This window comes from Lithobates pipiens, unplaced genomic scaffold, assembly GCF_037356315.1.
Source record: "Lithobates pipiens isolate NorthernLeopardFrog02 unplaced genomic scaffold, aLitPip1_a1.2 Scaffold_18, whole genome shotgun sequence".
In the NCBI taxonomy this organism is placed as follows: domain Eukaryota; kingdom Metazoa; phylum Chordata; class Amphibia; order Anura; family Ranidae; genus Lithobates; species Lithobates pipiens.
This window is the reverse complement of record NW_027507758.1, coordinates 130,753,371-130,771,062: the sequence shown is the minus strand read 5'-3', so window position 1 is coordinate 130,771,062 and position 17,692 is coordinate 130,753,371. Positions and strand designations below refer to the sequence as shown.

General features: G+C 43.6%; 1 protein-coding gene across 1 annotated transcript in view; it reads right to left on the bottom strand.

The window, feature by feature from the left end:
- The window catches only part of FBLN7 (fibulin 7), a 143,464-nt gene that overhangs the window by 12,255 nt on the left and 113,517 nt on the right, over nucleotides 1-17,692 (bottom strand). The window contains exon 4 of the mRNA XM_077486118.1: nucleotides 12,917-13,042. Coding sequence (XP_077342244.1) covers nucleotides 12,917-13,042 — 126 coding nt within the window. The remainder of the gene's footprint in view (nucleotides 1-12,916; nucleotides 13,043-17,692) is intronic.

Here is a 17,692-nt window from a genome sequence, read left to right as displayed (position 1 = left end):
CTTCTGGACCGGAACCCCAAAACACGTGACATCCGCACCTTAAGTACCCCCTCCCAGAAAGCACAGCAAGAGGGACACTGTCACTGGGCTGGTTCCGAAAGAGAGCAACCTTAATGCACCCAACTAGACTGTGTTTCATGCCTGCCAAAAGTGACAGCGCCCCCCTATAGCCAGGCAGAACATCCTGCAGTCCAGTCAGACTGATGCTGAGGTAAAAAATTTAGAACAATTAGACCCAAACCAAAAACATATGAGTGCTCCCAGCATTGCTTTAGAGGTTGAAGGGGTGGGGGGGTCAGCCTGTCAGTGTTCAGACCATACGCCACACACTGCATCAAATTGGTGTGCATGGCTGTCATCCCAGAAGAAAGCCTCTTCTAAAAATGATGCACAAGAAAGGTTGCAAACAGTTTGCTGAAGACAAAGACTAAGGACATGAATTACTGGAACCATGTCCTGTGGTCTGATAAGACCAAGATAAACTTATTTGGTTCAGATGGTATCAAGCGTGTGTGGCGGCAACCAGGCGAGGAGTACAAAGACAAGTCTGTCTTGCCTACAGTCAAGCATGAAAGTGGGAGTGTCATGGTCTGGGGCTGCATGAGTGCTGCCGGCACTGGAGAGCTACAGTTCATTGAGGGAACCATGAATGCCAACATGCACTGTGACATACTGAAGCAGAGCATGATCCCCTCCCTTTGGAAACTGGGCCGCAGAGCAGTATTCCAACATGATTATGATCCCAAACATACCCCCAGGAGGACCACTGCCTTGCTTAAGAAGCTGAGGGTAAAGGCGATGGACTGGCCAAGCATGTCTCCAGACCTAAACCCTATTGAGCATCTGTAGGGCATCCTCTAATGAAAGATGGAGGAGCGCAAGGTCTCTAACATCCACCAGCTTCGTGATGTCGTCATAGAGGAGTGGAAGAGGACTCCAGTGGCAACCTGTGAAGCTCTGGTGAACTCCATGCTGAAGAGGGTTAAGCCAGTGCTGGAAAATAGTGGTGGCCACACAAAATATTGACACTTTGGACCCAATTTGGACATTTTCACTTAGGGGTGTACTCACTTTTCTTGCCAGCGGTTTAGACATTAATGGCTGTGTGTTGAGTTATTTTGAGGGGACAGCAACTCACTACTTTAGATTGTAGCAAAGTGAAATTTCTTCAGAATTGTCACACGAAAAGATATAATAAATATTTACAAAAAATGTGAGGGGTCCACTCACTTTTGGGAGATACTGTATAATGTAATTTTAACATCTCTACCGTGGTGTTTTGACAATGCTTAACACCTCATGTAATTTGAAGGATTAACACTTATGAAACCTTCCTGACACCAAGGATGGGATTATGTAACTAGAACAGGAGGGTTCCACAATTTTCAAAACTTCTGTGTTGTAGCTATTTGTTGGAATATAAATGCTGGGGTATTTTCCTGACACTCATTAGAACGAAAGATGTGGCCTGAACAAGCTCCAAAACATCTGTTTTCTTTATTCTTTCAACATTACAGAACAAGACCGGTTTAAAGTGACTAACTACTACAAGACATGTCATGACCTGGATAAATAAGAATCTTCAGGGACAACTCATAGAAAATAATTTTACATTGGGTATAAATATTCTATTTTTTCTAATGTTCATTGTAGCCAAGTGTTGGCTATATCGCTTTTGCCATCATGGGCCATTCTTTGACAAAGATTACACTGAGCTTTGTTGCCTCTAGTGCCCAGCATGGGAATTGTGTCATCATTTCCTGATTGCAAAGAGAGAGAGACCACTACTGAAAGCAGAGGATCCTGGGATATGTATTTCAGAGGGATGGAATTTGAATGGACCTGCTGCTGCAAAATATAAGTTCCAGCTGGCTGGAGAGAGGAGGAATTCTGGGCGAGGACATAAATAGAATGGTTCAAAGAGGGAATCGCTCATTTGGAACCCCGGCCTACAGCCGCAGAGCAGATACCAGGCCACTCTGGTGAATGTGAGAGGGCGCCACGGCCTGGACGGCGCAGAGTGATTTCCATAAGTGAGCCTTATCCCTGGAGGCAGACCCTCAACTACCCGGCTTCCAATGGCAGTGTGGCTACCTGGGGCCACTTTCATCTACAGTGATGCTGAAACCGCTGAATCCCTGGGTGGTCAGGTGACCAGTCATGCATCTCTCATGTGACTACAGGTTCTACAAGAACATGTTCTGGATTTCTTCTACCCAAGAGCTTTGATATCTCCAGGAGTAGTGAGTGGGCAGAAGCCCACCATTAATGTTATATTTAGAGAAACGGTATGTAGACATCTTTACCCTTTTCCTTCCTACACCCAAAACTTTCCCTGAGAAAAACTTTGCTTGTTATATGCACTGCTGCTGGTCGCCATTGAACATCATCATCTTGGACCCCTTCATAGCTAGCTGAAGATCTTGCAAACCTTACATCAAGGACTCCCACTCCCAAAAGGACTTAGCTCATAACACCTGCCCACCTTAAAGGGGAACTCTTATTCAGGTTTAGTTTATTGCACTTTTCACATATTGTGTTGTCATATATTGTGCCTTCTTTTCCATTTGGCCCGTGGCATCGGGGGTTAATAAGGAGCTGTTTGCCAAAAAGTCTTTCTTCTCTCTCTTTTACCTGGGATCATAGTTTCTCCTGGGGCCTGTTGGTCATTGCTGCCTGATGTCTTGTTATTGTAATTTCATTGAATAGTACCTGTATTCTGTCTAATGCTAAAGTTTACAATTTGAGGAATATTTACATTTACATTATTCTTTTTTTAGTTTACTCAAGAACATCAAATAAAATACCAATTTGCCATTTTTATTGTTTCTCTAGTGTCCTTTGCAAGTGTATTTTCTCTTTGAATTATGTCAGAACCCAGAGTGTCAGAGGTTTTAGGAGGCTTGCAAGGTTAGGACAACCTTTGGGGACAGTCCTCTTCCAGCGGCCCTTAAAAAAAAAACAGTCTCAGAATTACTGAACTTCCTGCCTAGCCACTACTTCTGTCATACAGGCAGGTGCAGTGGCAGAGCCTCTTCGGTGACACGGAGCCTGCATAAAGTACATGCTCAGCCTCACTGAGCACAGTCTTGCCAGCCACTGCACCTGCCTGTGTAACAGGTGTAGCAGCTGGGTAGCAAACGCTGATCAGTGATTCTGAATAAATTCTTAAATATCCTCAAAGATCACAACAAAGACTATGAAATCTGGTTTCAGACAGTCCAAAAAAGCTTTAAAACACCCAATGTGATGTTTGAAAATGATTTTCCCCACAATGCCTATAGCTACCGAGGGGAATAAGGGCTTGTTTTAGATGGTTTTACTGCTCATTCAAAAAGTGTAAATACATTATTGTGTGTAGCCTGGGAAGAGGTTCACTGGTTTAAAGGAGCACTCATACAAGAATTTAAAAAATAGTAAATCAAAATATATTGATATATAGTATATTATGATATGTAGCACTCTCCTAGGTAGGTGCTAGGATAGTTAGGTGATAGTGTTTGTTTTCAGCAAATTTAGGCAAATTTAGTTGCCACTCTGTAGGCAGTGTGGCTGCATATATTTGGTAGGCAAAAGCATAGTCTGCTTACTGTACCCAGTGAAGCTGTAATCTTTTAGTAATCTATTAGTTAGGTCTGGTCAGCTGTTGCCGGTCTGGGCTTTCTCTGTATCCAGGAGACTTGAGACTTTCTGGATAGTAGGTGTGAAGCTTTGCAGATGGCAGCGTGAATATGGATAAAGCCCCAGCCAATCCCAGAGAGGCAGGCTCTGGTGGCATGCTGGGAGATTGTATTTATTCAGTGAACACACTGTGCTCTGGGTCTTGTCCCAGAGTGGAGGAGGGGAGCGGTGTGCCGCAGATCTGTCTGGTACCCACTAAAGGGCATCACTTGGAAGATTGGAAGGAGCCATCCATCTGTCCTTGGGCCTTGTGAGTACAGACATTGGAATGATCTTGGGGACCTTGTGCTTTAGCTACCCCTTTGGTGCCTAGTATAGTCAGCTGTAGGTCTGTTAAAGGGGACACCAGCTGGTGTCCTGAAGAGCTCTGTCCAGATATTTCTCCACTAAAGAAAAGGGACTTTTCTCTACTGGTTCTATGACCACTTAAGAAGTAAGGAAGATTAAGTCCTTAGTTTACATAGTTCTCATTCTTGGAGTATTCCAAGGCTACCCTCATCCCTATCCAAGCTCTTCAAAATTAAAAATAACAAAAACAACATCACCTAGACTGGTCTTTGGAGAAAGAGTGAATGAGCTTATCGTGTGCCTGGCTGCGGGGATGAAATTGGAAAGACCTGGACAAGTAAATCCTATGGCTCCTATGGGAGTAGCGCTACAGGTATATAATAATATACAAGTCCTGTAATTTCCTAAAGTATAATTCTGGGATAATCCTAACTAATCTTAAAAATACCCTATCCCTCCTACTAACACCTATGCTTACTAACCTGTGTAAGAAAGATGCATATACTTACATAGAAACATAGAAGAGTGACAGCAGAAAAAAGACCATGTACCAAGTAGTCCAGTCTGTTGACTCTGCCCCATTTGTTTTTTGTTCTCTTTCTGTAAAATACTTTCTAAGATTAGTTTTGGACTTCTCACCAGCTAGTTTGAGGTCATATTTCTGTGTTCTTGATCTTGGCTTCATATTGAAAAATACTGTCCTCCTGAACCTTATTCACCCCTCTTATGTATTTCTATCATGTCCTTCTCTTTTCCTTCTTTCGACCAGACTGTACATTTCCTAAAGTCTCTCCTGATAAGTTTTATACCTCAGACCTTTCATCATTTTTGTTGCACATCTCTGGATCTTATCAATATCATTTTGTAAGTGAGGTCTCCAGAACTGGACACAATAATGTAAATGAGGTCTAACTAAAGATCTGTATGGAGGAATAAAAACCTCCTTCCTTCTGCTGGTGACCACTCTAGTGATCCATTCTAGAACTCTGTCTGCTTATCCCACTGCCTGGCCACACCATTTGCTTATTTTGCAATAATCTCAAATAAGTGCTCCCAGCCAGCAGCATCATCACAGGAGAGTAGGGACACAACCGATGGGCCATCAAAGTTTAAGTGAGACAACACTTGTTGTCAAGCGCTCTCCCCTGAAACCAGCCACTGGCTGACACAGTTTTATCCCTCAGACCTTTCATCATTTTTGTTGCATATCTCTGGATCTTATCAATATCATTGTGTAAGTAAGGTCTCCAGAACTGGACACAATATTGTAAATGAGGTCTAACTAAAGATCTGTATGGAGGCTGTGAGGGGCGTGACCGGATGGAGAAGGAGGAGGGTGTGCATGTGTGAGTGAGTGAACGTCTTGCCTCGCTCCCCCCTCCACACTGGCAGCGCACTGCAATGAACGGCGTCTCTCCTCGATGACCCGCCGACCCTCCATGCTGTTAATCAGTCGGACGATGGACACGGAGAGCGGCGTCCAGCCGAGCGGATGAGCCGAGCGGATGAACAGGCATCCCCCCCCTGCTTACCCCCACGTTATGCAGCAAGGAAGGCGCTCTGTGAAAACTTCGACGGAGGCAGGCTCCCTCTCTGATCACAACTGAAACTTTGGTCTGGGCTCTGGAGAACGAAGGTGGAGACTACACCTCAGCTACATGCAGCAGGGGAGTGATATAACGGGAGACACCACAGGAACTGGTGAGAGTAAACACTGCCATGATATGTGATCTGTGACTAAGATATCCTATATAGGTGAAGGAAGACGGATCATCATTTCTTAACCACTACTGTGTGTAAACTTGCCCGCCTGTTGTTTCCTCATAGCCTTAACTCTGAAAGAACTTTCCTGCTGTTTGAGAACTGTAAAACTCCTTTTTTTTGGAAGAGATTCTTTTAAAGTGCCTGTTTTTACAGTTAATTGTAGCGGATGGAACAGGAGATACCGAGGTCTCGGCACACCCCAGTGTTTGCAGTATAAAATATAAAACTGTGTAGTATGCGCCTTTCTACCTTGTGGTTCCCCTTCTCTCCCACCCCCTGATGAGAGAGCCTGCCATTAATTTTTTTGGTGTGAACTTCCTCTGGAGGAAGCTGTTTTTATGCCTTAAATACTCAATTTTAAGAACGCCCTGCTTATAAGAGTACTGGGAAACGAAAACCCCTTCCTCAAAAAGAATTTAACCTGCCCTGAAGGGGTAGCCTATATAGGTTATCTAGACTGGCTGGAGCTGGAACTGTTGTGATCCCTTTGGGAATTCCAGAAGCTATGGTATAACATGTACAAAATGCAACTTCGTGTTGTGTGTGCTCTCCTATCCCTGGGTCCCTTTTTGTCCCTCTTGCCCTAGGGTGAGAGAGAAAGCAAACATACACATATTTTTCGAGGATACTATTTTGGAGTATTTTTGGAGTAAAATAAAACCACCATGCCATCGCACCGTGCGACCAAAGCTAGTCAAGCAGCTGCTGCTGCAAAATTAGAAAAATATGCCCATAACCCGGGTCAGGGGCCTAATCAGTCTCCCCCAAAGAGTCCGCAACAAGGACAGCAACCTCAAGCTAATAGGTTATCAGGCATTAAAGGTACCAGGAAAAGCCATGGGTCAAGCCAGTCTCAAATGGCTTTGGAGGAAAAGGAGAGAAGAGCGGACTCCGAGGGTCAAGCCAAGGACATGAGTTTAGAGGGGGCAAATGGCTTATTGGTAGAGGGTCTGCAGGAAGGACCTGAACTAGAAGCGGAGCCAACACTAAGGGAGGTTCTGATGGCAGTTAACCTCTGTAGAGAATCCCTGGGAGGAATGAGCACTCAACTCATTTCTATTCAGGAGGAATTATCGCATACCAGACAGGATATTCAGAGGATTCAGGATAGGACCACAGCCCTTGAGGAGCGGTTGGGCCGGGTTGAAGATGATCTGGCCCCCTGGATAAGGGAATTTAGGCTAATGCAAGAACAGCTAACAAAACAGAATAACAAATTAGACGAAATGGAGAACAGGATGAGGAGGAAGAACATTCGGGTAGTGGGCCTGCCAGAAAATTGTGAAGGCTCAGATCCTATAGCCTTCATGGAGAAATGGCTTAGGGATACGTTTGGTCAGGACACTTTCTCCCCATTGTTTTCTATTGAAAGGGCACACAGAGTCCCTTCAAGACCCCCACAGGCGGGTGCCCCTCCAAGACCATTCCTGGCCAAATTATTGTTTTTTAAGGATAAAGAGATGATCACCCGTAAAGCTAGGGAGAGGGGTAAGATCGTATACAATGGCTCGCGTGTGTCGATTTTTCCGGACTACTCCCCCGACCTTCAAAGAAGGAGGGCTAAATTTGGGGAAGTTAAAAGGAAGCTCCGCCAAATGGACATGACATATGCGTTACTATACCCAGCAAGACTACGGATAAATGCCCCTGAAGGGACTATAATTTTTGACAATCCTGGAGGGGTCGAGGAGTGGTTGGAGTCCCACCCCCGGAGACTTTAGTAGTGATGGACTTTTTGGCTTTTTTTTTTCTTCTTTGGGGGTTTTTTTCTTTTTTCCTCCCCCCCCCCCCTTTTTTTTTTTTTTTTTTTTTTTAGGGAGGGGGGGAGGAGAGTGGGTTTAAAGGTAATTTTCTTTGGGTGTAGGTGGTTTTGATTGGGGAAAAGAAGAGAGGAAAGGGGAGGGAGAGCTGAGGGAGGTGAGGGTCACGCATGTCCCCCCTCTGGTCGGAGGGGGTGGCGGGGTGCTCGCCTCCCTTACCAGTTGCATGGGGTAACATTCCTATTTGGAGATTTTTGGGGGGAGGGGAGGGGTGGGGTGGGAGGTTGGGTAGGTAATAAGGTTTAAGTAAAAAAAAAAAAAATGTGGAGTGCTCCACAGATTAGGTGTGTATGGGAAGGTCACAGAAGAAGGCCCCAGGTGATGCCTAAAGAGGCAATGGGAGAAGTGTGTAAGAAGGGAGAATGGTATGGGGGGGCGAGAAAAAAGTTTATGGTGTTCAAAGTTTGATTGGCAGGTGGGAGAAGTATGGAAGAGGTTTTTCTTTGTGAGAAGAGCACTATACAGAGCACAATTATTTACAATTAAATTAAGGGTAAAAATTCATTTCTTAAATGAGAATAACAAAGGAGGGTCACGAGGATATGCACGTATAAGCAAACAATGGCTGAAAGCCTATTATATTAAAGGGAATAATAAAGATGAGTTATATACACTAGTTTTTAGGTATAGGCACTATAATTAGTAATCAGTGAACGCACTGTATTAGAGAGGGGAGGTCTTACTTTGTACTCTTGGAATGTTAGAGGGATAGGGGACCTGAAGAAGAGGATGGCAGTCAAGCTATCAGCTAGGTCTCACGGAGTAATGCTTCTCTTCCTCCAGGAGACACATTTTACAAAAACCATCACTACACAGTTGGGGTGGGGGGAATATCATATCCAATACCATTCATGCCACACCTCCTTTTCTAGGGGGGTTAGTATTTTTATTAAAAGGGGGGTTTCGTTTAATTGTCTCCAGGTGAAGATCGATGAACAAGGAAGATATATCTTCTTATACGGTATCTTGGAAGGAAAGACTCTGATTTTGGAAAATGTTTATATACCACCACCAGCTACTATGGATATTCTATATGACTTGGTTGAATTTGTGCTGGATAAACCGGAAGTCCCATTGATATTAATGGGTGATTTCAATATGGTCATGGACAAAATATTGGATAGATTCCCCAATGGGAGGGCTCAGCAAAGGGGTACAAGTGAGAGTCACCTGTCACAGTTTTTGGGAGAAATGGGTTTGAAGGACCTCTGGAGACTCCAGAATCCAAAATCCAGAACCTTCTCGTGTCTTTTCACCACTTATTCAACCCTGTCAAGGATAGATATGATTATGGGGAACGATGAGGCGGTAGCACTAATAAAAAAAATAAGCTATATGCCAAGAAGCCTATCGGACCACTCAGCAATAAAGAGCTTTTTGGATATAGGAGAGAGAAGTCAGCAAATAGGGTGGAGGTTCAACCCTATCTGGCTGGAGCTTATGAGAGAACCAAAGGAAGTAACGAGCTCACTTAAAGAATTTATAAATTTGAATACAGGCTCAGCCCCGACAGGGATGGTATGGGATGCACTAAAGGCCTATCTCTGAGGTCTCTTAATACAACAGATGTCTAAAATTAAAAAATAGTTTGGGGAAAGAGAAGAGAAGGCCTCAAGGAATGTGGTAAATTTAGAAATTCAGTATATTAAAAACCCAACACTAGATAATCAGGAAAAATGGATAAAAGCCCAGCAGGAATATCGTCATATAATGCTGGAGAAGGCCGAAAATAAATGTTTATTTCAGAAACAACTAGTATTTGGGGAGGGGGAAAGGGTGGGCCGGATGTTAGCACACCTGGTAAAAACAAATTCTGCTCCGTCCATGGTATCAAGGATTAGTATGGCAGAAGGTAGGATATCCACCAATAAAGCAGATATTTTAGAGAGATTTAGAGTGTACTACGAGGATTTATACCAATCTAATCAGGCCGAGATGAGGGAGGAAATGGATTTATTCTTTAGTCCGCTAGCTATTCCCCACCTTCCGAAAGAAGATGGGGATATGCTAGACGGTCCTATAACGATCAAAGAGATTCGGCGTATAGTACAAGAAATGGCAGGCCAGAAAGCCCCAGGTCCAGATGGCCTACCGGTGGAGGTCTATCGTCATTTTGGTGAGTTATTAATCCCGGAGCTTCTAAAAGTCCTCAATTGGGCGATAGAAGCAGGAGAACTACCTCCCTCAATGAGAGAATCAAATATAATAGTGTTGCCAAAGGAAAATAAGGACCCTCTTTCCCCTTCATCATATAGACCTATCTCCCTGTTGAATCTGGATGTAAAGATCCTAGCTAAGGTTTTGGCAAATAGATTGAACGGGGTGATAGGGAAAATTATCCACCCCGATCAATCAGGATTCATCCCGGGGAGATCCACAAGTACAAATATAAGACGAGTTTTTTTGAACCTCCAGATACCAGTGGATGGAGATGGCCAGAGAGCTGTTTTATCTCTAGACGCTGCTAAAGCCTTTGATTCACTGGAATGGAGTTATCTGTGGAGAGTTTTGAGAGAATATAAGGTAGGCCCGGTATTTATAAAATGGGTTAAAATGTTGTATAGATGTCCGGAAGCAAGGATTAGAGTTAACAACGAAAGTTCGGTTGGGATCCGATTGAGGAGAGGCACGAGGCAGGGATGTCCTCTGTCTCCCCTCTTGTTCGCCATGGCGATCGAGCCGTTGGCTATATCCCTGAGATCAAATATGAGGATAAAAGGTTTTAGGAGAGGGGAGGAAGAATAAAAAGTAGTATTATTTGCAGATGATCTCCTTTTGCTTCTTGGAGATGTTCAGCATTCCATAGGGGAAGTGATGTATAGAATTACTAATTTTGGACATCTAGCGGGCCTAAAAATAAACTGGGATAAATCCTGTATATTGCCTATAGATCCATTGGATAGCCCCCTACCATGTGAAGCAGCACATATTCAGATAGTGAGTAAGATGAAATATCTGGGTATCTGCATTTCGAAAGACCCTAAGCAATATGTGATAAATAATCTGGTTCCACTCTTATCCAAATTTAAACAAAAAATTAAGATATGGAAGAAACTGCCACTTTCAGTAGCGGGTCGATGTAATCTCATCAAAATGATTGTTTTGCCGCAACTTCTCTATGTATTACACAACTCTCCAGTATGGATATATAGGGACTGGTTTTATAAGATAGACTCCATATTTAGAGAATTAATGTGGAAGGGGGGACGAGCACGCATTGGGCTAAAGACTCTGCAACTTCCAAGTAACGGGGGGGGGGGGGGAGTTGCGCTCCCACAACCGTTTAACTATTTTATAGCAGCTCAGCTACAACATCTGGCAGGTGAGGAGTTGGAGAAAGGGGGGTGGAAAAGGGGAGCTCCTCTCGAACAACTCCTCGGAAGGTCACTGGTAGTAGCATTAGAGGCAGGGGCTTGTATACGAGATGTCCCTACCCTGGGATTAATGATAAAGGTGTGGGAGACAACTAAAAGAATATTGGGTTATGGGGGATTTACGGAATACTCCCCCTTATGGGCAAACAATAAGCTGGAAGAGGTCTTAAAAATCAGACAAGTAAGGGAATGGGAAAGAAGGGGTATACACTTTGTTCACCAGATCTATCAGAACGATAGAATGAAACAATTCCAAGAGTTAAGGAACCAGTTTTTAATTCCGAAAAAGTCCTTTTTTAGATACTTGCAGATTAGGCATGCTCTGAATAAACAGTTCCAGGGGACAGTAATAGTATGGAGTGAGATACCTGTAATAGAGGATATACTTCGAGCGGAATCAGGGAAAGGTTTAATATCTAAAGTATATGGGGAGCTGTGTAAGAAATCCCAGGAAAAAAAACAGGGTAAAAAAAATAGGAAAAAATGGGAGTCTGATGTGGTCGACATTTCGGAAGATCAATGGGAGAGGATCCTTGAGATAGCACCATGGGTGTCCATTTCTCCATCTCAAAGGTTCTCACATTTACAGTTATTGTATAGAGCGTACTATACCCCTAAAAGGTTGGCTCAATTTGGTAGAAGGAGCGACGCAGCATGCCCTAGATGTGGAAGGACAGAAGGAGACATGATCCACATGTTTTGGAGATGTCCCAAGCTACATCGGTATTGGAGGGAGGTTGTGACGATAGTTAGTAGGGTTTTCGAGATGGCAGTAGAATTGGAACCGATGGGTTGTGTATTGGGATGGATTAAGGGAAGTAGCGACCCTAAGGATAGTAACCTAGCTAAAGTAAGGTGTCTCTTCCAGGCTAGAAAACTTATAGCTCAGAAATGGCAATCTGCCATACCCCCTACGAGCGGAGAGTGGGTGCAAAATATGAATAGGGTTATTCTTAAAGAGAGAGTAGCATATATGAGGCAAGGGGGTATTAAAAAATTCGATAAGATATGGAAGGAATGGTATGTAAAAATGATGGTAGTAAGAAGGAAGTATGATGGAAGGGAGTGTATGAGTGGGGAGGGTGATGAATGTAGGAAGGGAAGGATGGGGGAGGGATTTGTAAACAGGCACTGTGTTATTACTGTTTTTTTATTGGAAGGCTGTATGAGTTGTTTTGTATTGAAAAAGAAATTAATAAAGATATAAAGTTAAAAAAAAAGATCTGTATGGAGGAATAAAAACCTCCTTCCTTCTGCTGGTGACCACTCTAGTGATCCATTCTAGAACTCTATCTGCTTAACCCACTTCCTGGCCACACCATTTGCTTATTTTGCAATCATCTCAAATAAGTGCTCCCACCAGCAGCATCATCACAGGAGAGTAGGGACACAACCGATGGGCCATCAAAGTTTAAGTGAGACAACACCGCTACAGCCTTTACCAGTTGTTTTCAAGCGCTCTCCCCTGAAACCAGCCACTGGCTGACACAGGGGAGATCATGTGACCAAACTGAAGTGACATGAAAATAGGTAGTTATACGCATCTTTCTTGCACAGGTTAACAAATACAATAGGTGTTAGGAGGGGGGATTATTTTTAAAATTAGTTAGGGTTATTCCATAATAATTCGACTTTAAATATTTATTTTCTTTTCCTTTCTCATATAACTACTTGAACCCAAAACCTGATATTCTAAGTAAGGCCTTTAATGGCTGATTAGTCCATCAGGAAGTCAATTTAGGAGTTCTGTATTCCTGAGATGTATGCTACACTACTGTGATTTGAACCAGGCGACTACAGACACTCTCGCTGAACATTTGATCCATCTATCTGAGCAGTCAGATAGGCATCTATGTCCCTTGTTGAAGTTCTGGAAATATCCAAACTCCTTGACCATCTTTATACCAAGCAGGGGGATCCCAAAATCCATCCAAGGTATAGCATATTTCACCTGTAGTCCTCTAATTTTTTTATGAAAACATTCCATACCTGTTGGTGCTTTAAACTGGCAGTTGGATCCTTTCCACTCAGGAGGACAATTGCATTTGTAGTGGCTGTCCTCTTCTGTGCATGTCCCCCCATTCAGACAAGGTTGGCTACTGCATTGTCCAATATCTTATAAAAAAAAAAATATTCACAATAACTATTTTAATTTGTGTACAAATGGAAGAATGTGCACTATTGTATGTTGTGGGGGAGCTACAATATGTTACGCTGAGGACTACATATAATGTTAATTAGTGAGCTGCAGTGCCTTAATGGATAAAGGAAAATGGTCAGTACTAGTAGTAAAATGTAAAGCTAACACAAATGAACACATTTAACTTGCAACAAATAACATGCCTTGAACATATTGGCTGAGCATATCCTGCATTGTCAATAGATCTACAGTAACAACTAAGTCCAAAATCTATATGTTGCAATTATTACTTTCTGGCATACCTTACGATAAATAAACCAAAACACTGAAAATATATGAAAACCCTCACCTTGTAAAGCAACCCACTCAGAAATGAAAAGCAAAAACATTTATGTGCCTATATATATATATATATATAATACATTATAAATACCTTTTTACCCCTTTTTTATAAGTGATCACATAACCTCTGTTCATAAGGATCTTGGGGGCTGGGGGGCGGGGATAAGAAACTGACCACGCTGTGCTCTCATGCCTAGTGTACTTCGTTTTTAATAGGAAAGCAGAGTGACTGCCAGGAGCTCCAGAAAAAGAGGGATTTATGATATAGTTGGCCCATCTTAAAAACCAGGGACAACAAAATCTTCAAAACCCAGAGTTGTTCCTGGAAATCAGATCTGTCATCTTAAATGATTCTGTATATGCCACCTTAGTGTGGGTCTTTATAAGATGCAAAACATGATGATTGGAATCTAAAGCCAAATACACTGTTCACTTTGCAAATGCAGTTGCACTCTGTATCGAAAATATACCCAGAGTTTAGTGAATAATGTGATGCTCTTCTGACTTCCATGATCCAATCATGTGCAAGGAAAAATGCAGTTTTTTTAATTTTCCATGCAATTTATTGGCTATTCCTGGCAAAGTGAAACCACCACATTCACTAAGCTCTGGGAAAAATTTCCTTACAGAGTACAACTTGCAAAGTAAAACGTGTTTTTCCTTTAGGGCTCGTTCACACATGCAGCATTGATTCAGCTTTTTTAACCACTTGAGATCCGCGCTATAGCTGAATGACGGCTACAGCGCGGACCTCCTTTGCCGGGACTACGTCTATTGACGTCGTCCCGTGCACGAGCGGCCTGCGCGCCCACTGAGGGGCGCGCGCGGCGCGCTCTGTGAACGGCGAGTCTATGAGACTCGCCTGATCACTGATCCGAGCAAGGGGTCGATCCCGACCCCTTATCACGTGATCAGCTGTCAGCCAATGACAGCTGATCATGTGATGCAACGGAGCTGGTAATCGGCTATTATTCCTCCTCGCGCTGACAGTAAAAAAAAGAGCCGATCACCGGCGGCCATGATCGGGACATCAGTCCCGATCACGGCCAGCCCTGCCAGTGCCCACCTGCCCCCTGCCAGTGCCACCTTAATAAAACATAAGTGCCCCCCGTCAGTGCCACCCAGCAGTGCCCACAGTGCCACCCAGCAGTGCCACCCACAGTGCCACCCACAGTGCCCACAATCTGCCTCAACAATGGTGCTGCACCCCAGTGCCACATATCCGTGCCCATCAGTGTCATCTACCAGTGCCCATCAGTGCCCAGCAGTGCCGCCCATCAGTGCCCAGCAGTGCCACCTATCAGAGCCCCCTATCAGTGCCACCTATCAGTGCCCATCAGTCCCATCTATCAGTGGTACCTATCAGTGCCCCTTAGTGCCACCCATCCGTGCCACCCATCCGTGCCACCCATCCGTGCCCATCAGTGCCGCCTTATCTGTGCCCATCAGTACTGCCTTATCTGTGCCTATCGGTGCCACCTAATCTGTGCCTATCAGTGCCGCCTTAACTATGCCTATCAGTGCCCGCCAGTGCAGCCTATCAGTGCCCACCAATGCAGCCTATCAGTGCCCACCAGTGCAGCCTATCAGTGCCGCCTCATCAGCGCCCTTCAATGAAGGAGGAAAATGACCTGTTTGCAAAATTTTATAACAAACTATTAAACATGATTTTTTTTTTTTTTTGCATCTTTTTTTGTTTGTTTAGCAAAAAATAAAACTCCGAGCTGTAATTAAATACCACCAAAAGAAAGCTCTATTTGTGGGAAAAAAATGATAAAAATTTCATTTGGGTACAGTGTTGTATGCCCGCGCAATTGTCATTCAAAGTGCATCAGCGCTGAAAGCTGAAAATTGGTCTGGGACTGAGGGGGGTCTAAGTGCCCAGTAAGCAAATGGTTAAAGCCTCATAACCTCCCCTCAGTGCCTGATCATGAATGTTACAGCAGTGCTGTGTCATATAAAAAATTAGGCAGCATGACATTTGTCAGCCGCTGCCAATGATTTCAATGGTAATGCGCTATAACCGCATCTTAAAGTGAAACTTCTGCTTTAAGTAGTCCTAACCCCCCAACATGACACATCTGGCATGTCATATTTTTGGGGGGGGGGGGGTGGGTACCCAGTTTTGACAGATCCCTAGCTCAAACTTCTGACCGCACAGCCTAAGCGACTCCTCCTCTCCCCCCTCCCTCCTTGCAATCTTCTGGGACACGTCACAGATCCCAGAAAATTGCTCGGCCATTCAGGACAGTGCATCGTGACTCGTGCATGTGCAGTGCGCACCCAGCTGTGAAGACACAAGCTGTCACAGCCGGGTACCCACACTTGCAATTCTGGTGGCATGGAGAGGAGAGGAGAGGAGGAGGAACGAGGCTTTGGGGCGGCTGCATCGCTGGACCGTGGAACAGGTGAGTGTGTGTATATTAAAATTCAGCAGCTACATATTTTGTAACTGCTGACTATTAATCATCTGAAAAAGGAGTGGAGCTCTGCTTTAACAGTGCCTAGAGCATTTATGGCATGTTGGTGAAACATTTCTGAAGTGTTTGCTGGGCATTGGGGGAGAGCCAGTGGTTCCTGTTTCCCAGAATGCACTGGAAAATAATAGTGGTAACATCATTTGCGTCTATCTGCAGGCAAAAACATCAAGCAAGCTAGCAATACTGACAATACCAGATAGGAGCAGAGGCAAATAGCAGTGGCAAAGATTTTTGTGGTTTTGCTGGACAAATCAAAGTTTATGAATCCATCTGGCAGGGAATTCACAAAAATGCCTGCTATCCCACCACAACCTAACCACACCTCAAAGTAGATAATTTCCTCTATATCACTTCCCCTGTAAGCACTAAAAAAGCAACACTTAAACACATCATAAACACATCATAAATGTTATAGGAGCATTAATAAGCATTGCTTCATTCTTCATAATCAACACTCGTGTGAATCACTCCCTATTTTTTGTATTTTTTCTATGTTGCAAGAATGTAAAACATGTCCACTGCCCATCACTCCTGGCAAAGATATTCCCCAATCAAACGGACTGCTGTGGGTACTGCGGCTTTCAGCAGGGGACTATCCTGCACATTTTCTGGGAATGCCCTGTGCTTAAAACTTTTTGGGAACCAGTCCTTAAACTAATACATACATTTACTGACATCTCCCTACAGGACAACCCAGCCGGGGTCCTATTAAACCTTACTCCTTTATCAAGGAAACATTATCACAAATCCCTACTCAAGCACCTCCTTAATGCTGCACGAGTATGCATTCCGCCTTTATGGAAAAAACAATCCATGCCAATGGTGGCTCAATGGTTCGCAAGGGTGAAGGATGTAGAGCAAATGGAAGACTTGACCTCGGTTCTGCGAGATAGGGTGGAGGAACATGAGACCAGATGGTTTTATTGGGTCCAATTACACTTCTCCGATGAATTTCTCCAATACGCTTGAACAGGATTTTTGCCAGTGAATCCTGCTGTCTGACAGGTCCTGACGACCCAGGCTCCCGGGGGATGACACATCTCCCACCCTCCTGCAACACCCCCCCCCCACACTAATCACCCCCCCCCCCCTTTTTTTTGCCTCCCCCCACTCTCTCTCTCCATCCCCTTCTAGTATTCTTTCTCACCTTGGTCTATCCCTGACTTCTACCTGATCTCAGGTAATTCCTGGCGGATCTCTCTTTTTCTTCAGAAGAGTGAGATTGCCTCCAATGCAGACAGAATGGAGGGGCCACGGCATTCTTTTATGAAAACTATTATCTTTTTGTACCATATGTATATGCTTTAATCCTTCATAGCATATCTTGGAGTATTGGTTGAGATAATGAAGTTGATTACTGATTGCATGTCCTTTCAACGTTGCCCTCTAACTGTATCTGTTGCATACCTTTCAATAAAAACTAAAATTGAAAAAAAAAAAAAGGACCACTGCTTTCTGTATAGAACTGAAGTATAATGTGGACCAGATGATGACACGTAAAATGTGGCTTATAGCACTGTCTGGATGAAATGTAATGCTTGGTGTAGTTAAACTTGCATGGAATAAATGACTTGTTCGACTGTAATCAGACACAGTGTTTAAATTGTATTTAATGTACTAAAAAACACTATAAAAAGAGCTTTTAAAAGCATGCATTACACATTAATGCAATAAAATGGCTTCTGTGGACATTTACAATAAATTGGATTATACAGTACTAAGAAAAACACAAATGTTAACATTTAAAACAATAATTCAAAAACACCTTGTCCCCCCTGCTATTGAAATGCTATATGCTTATAA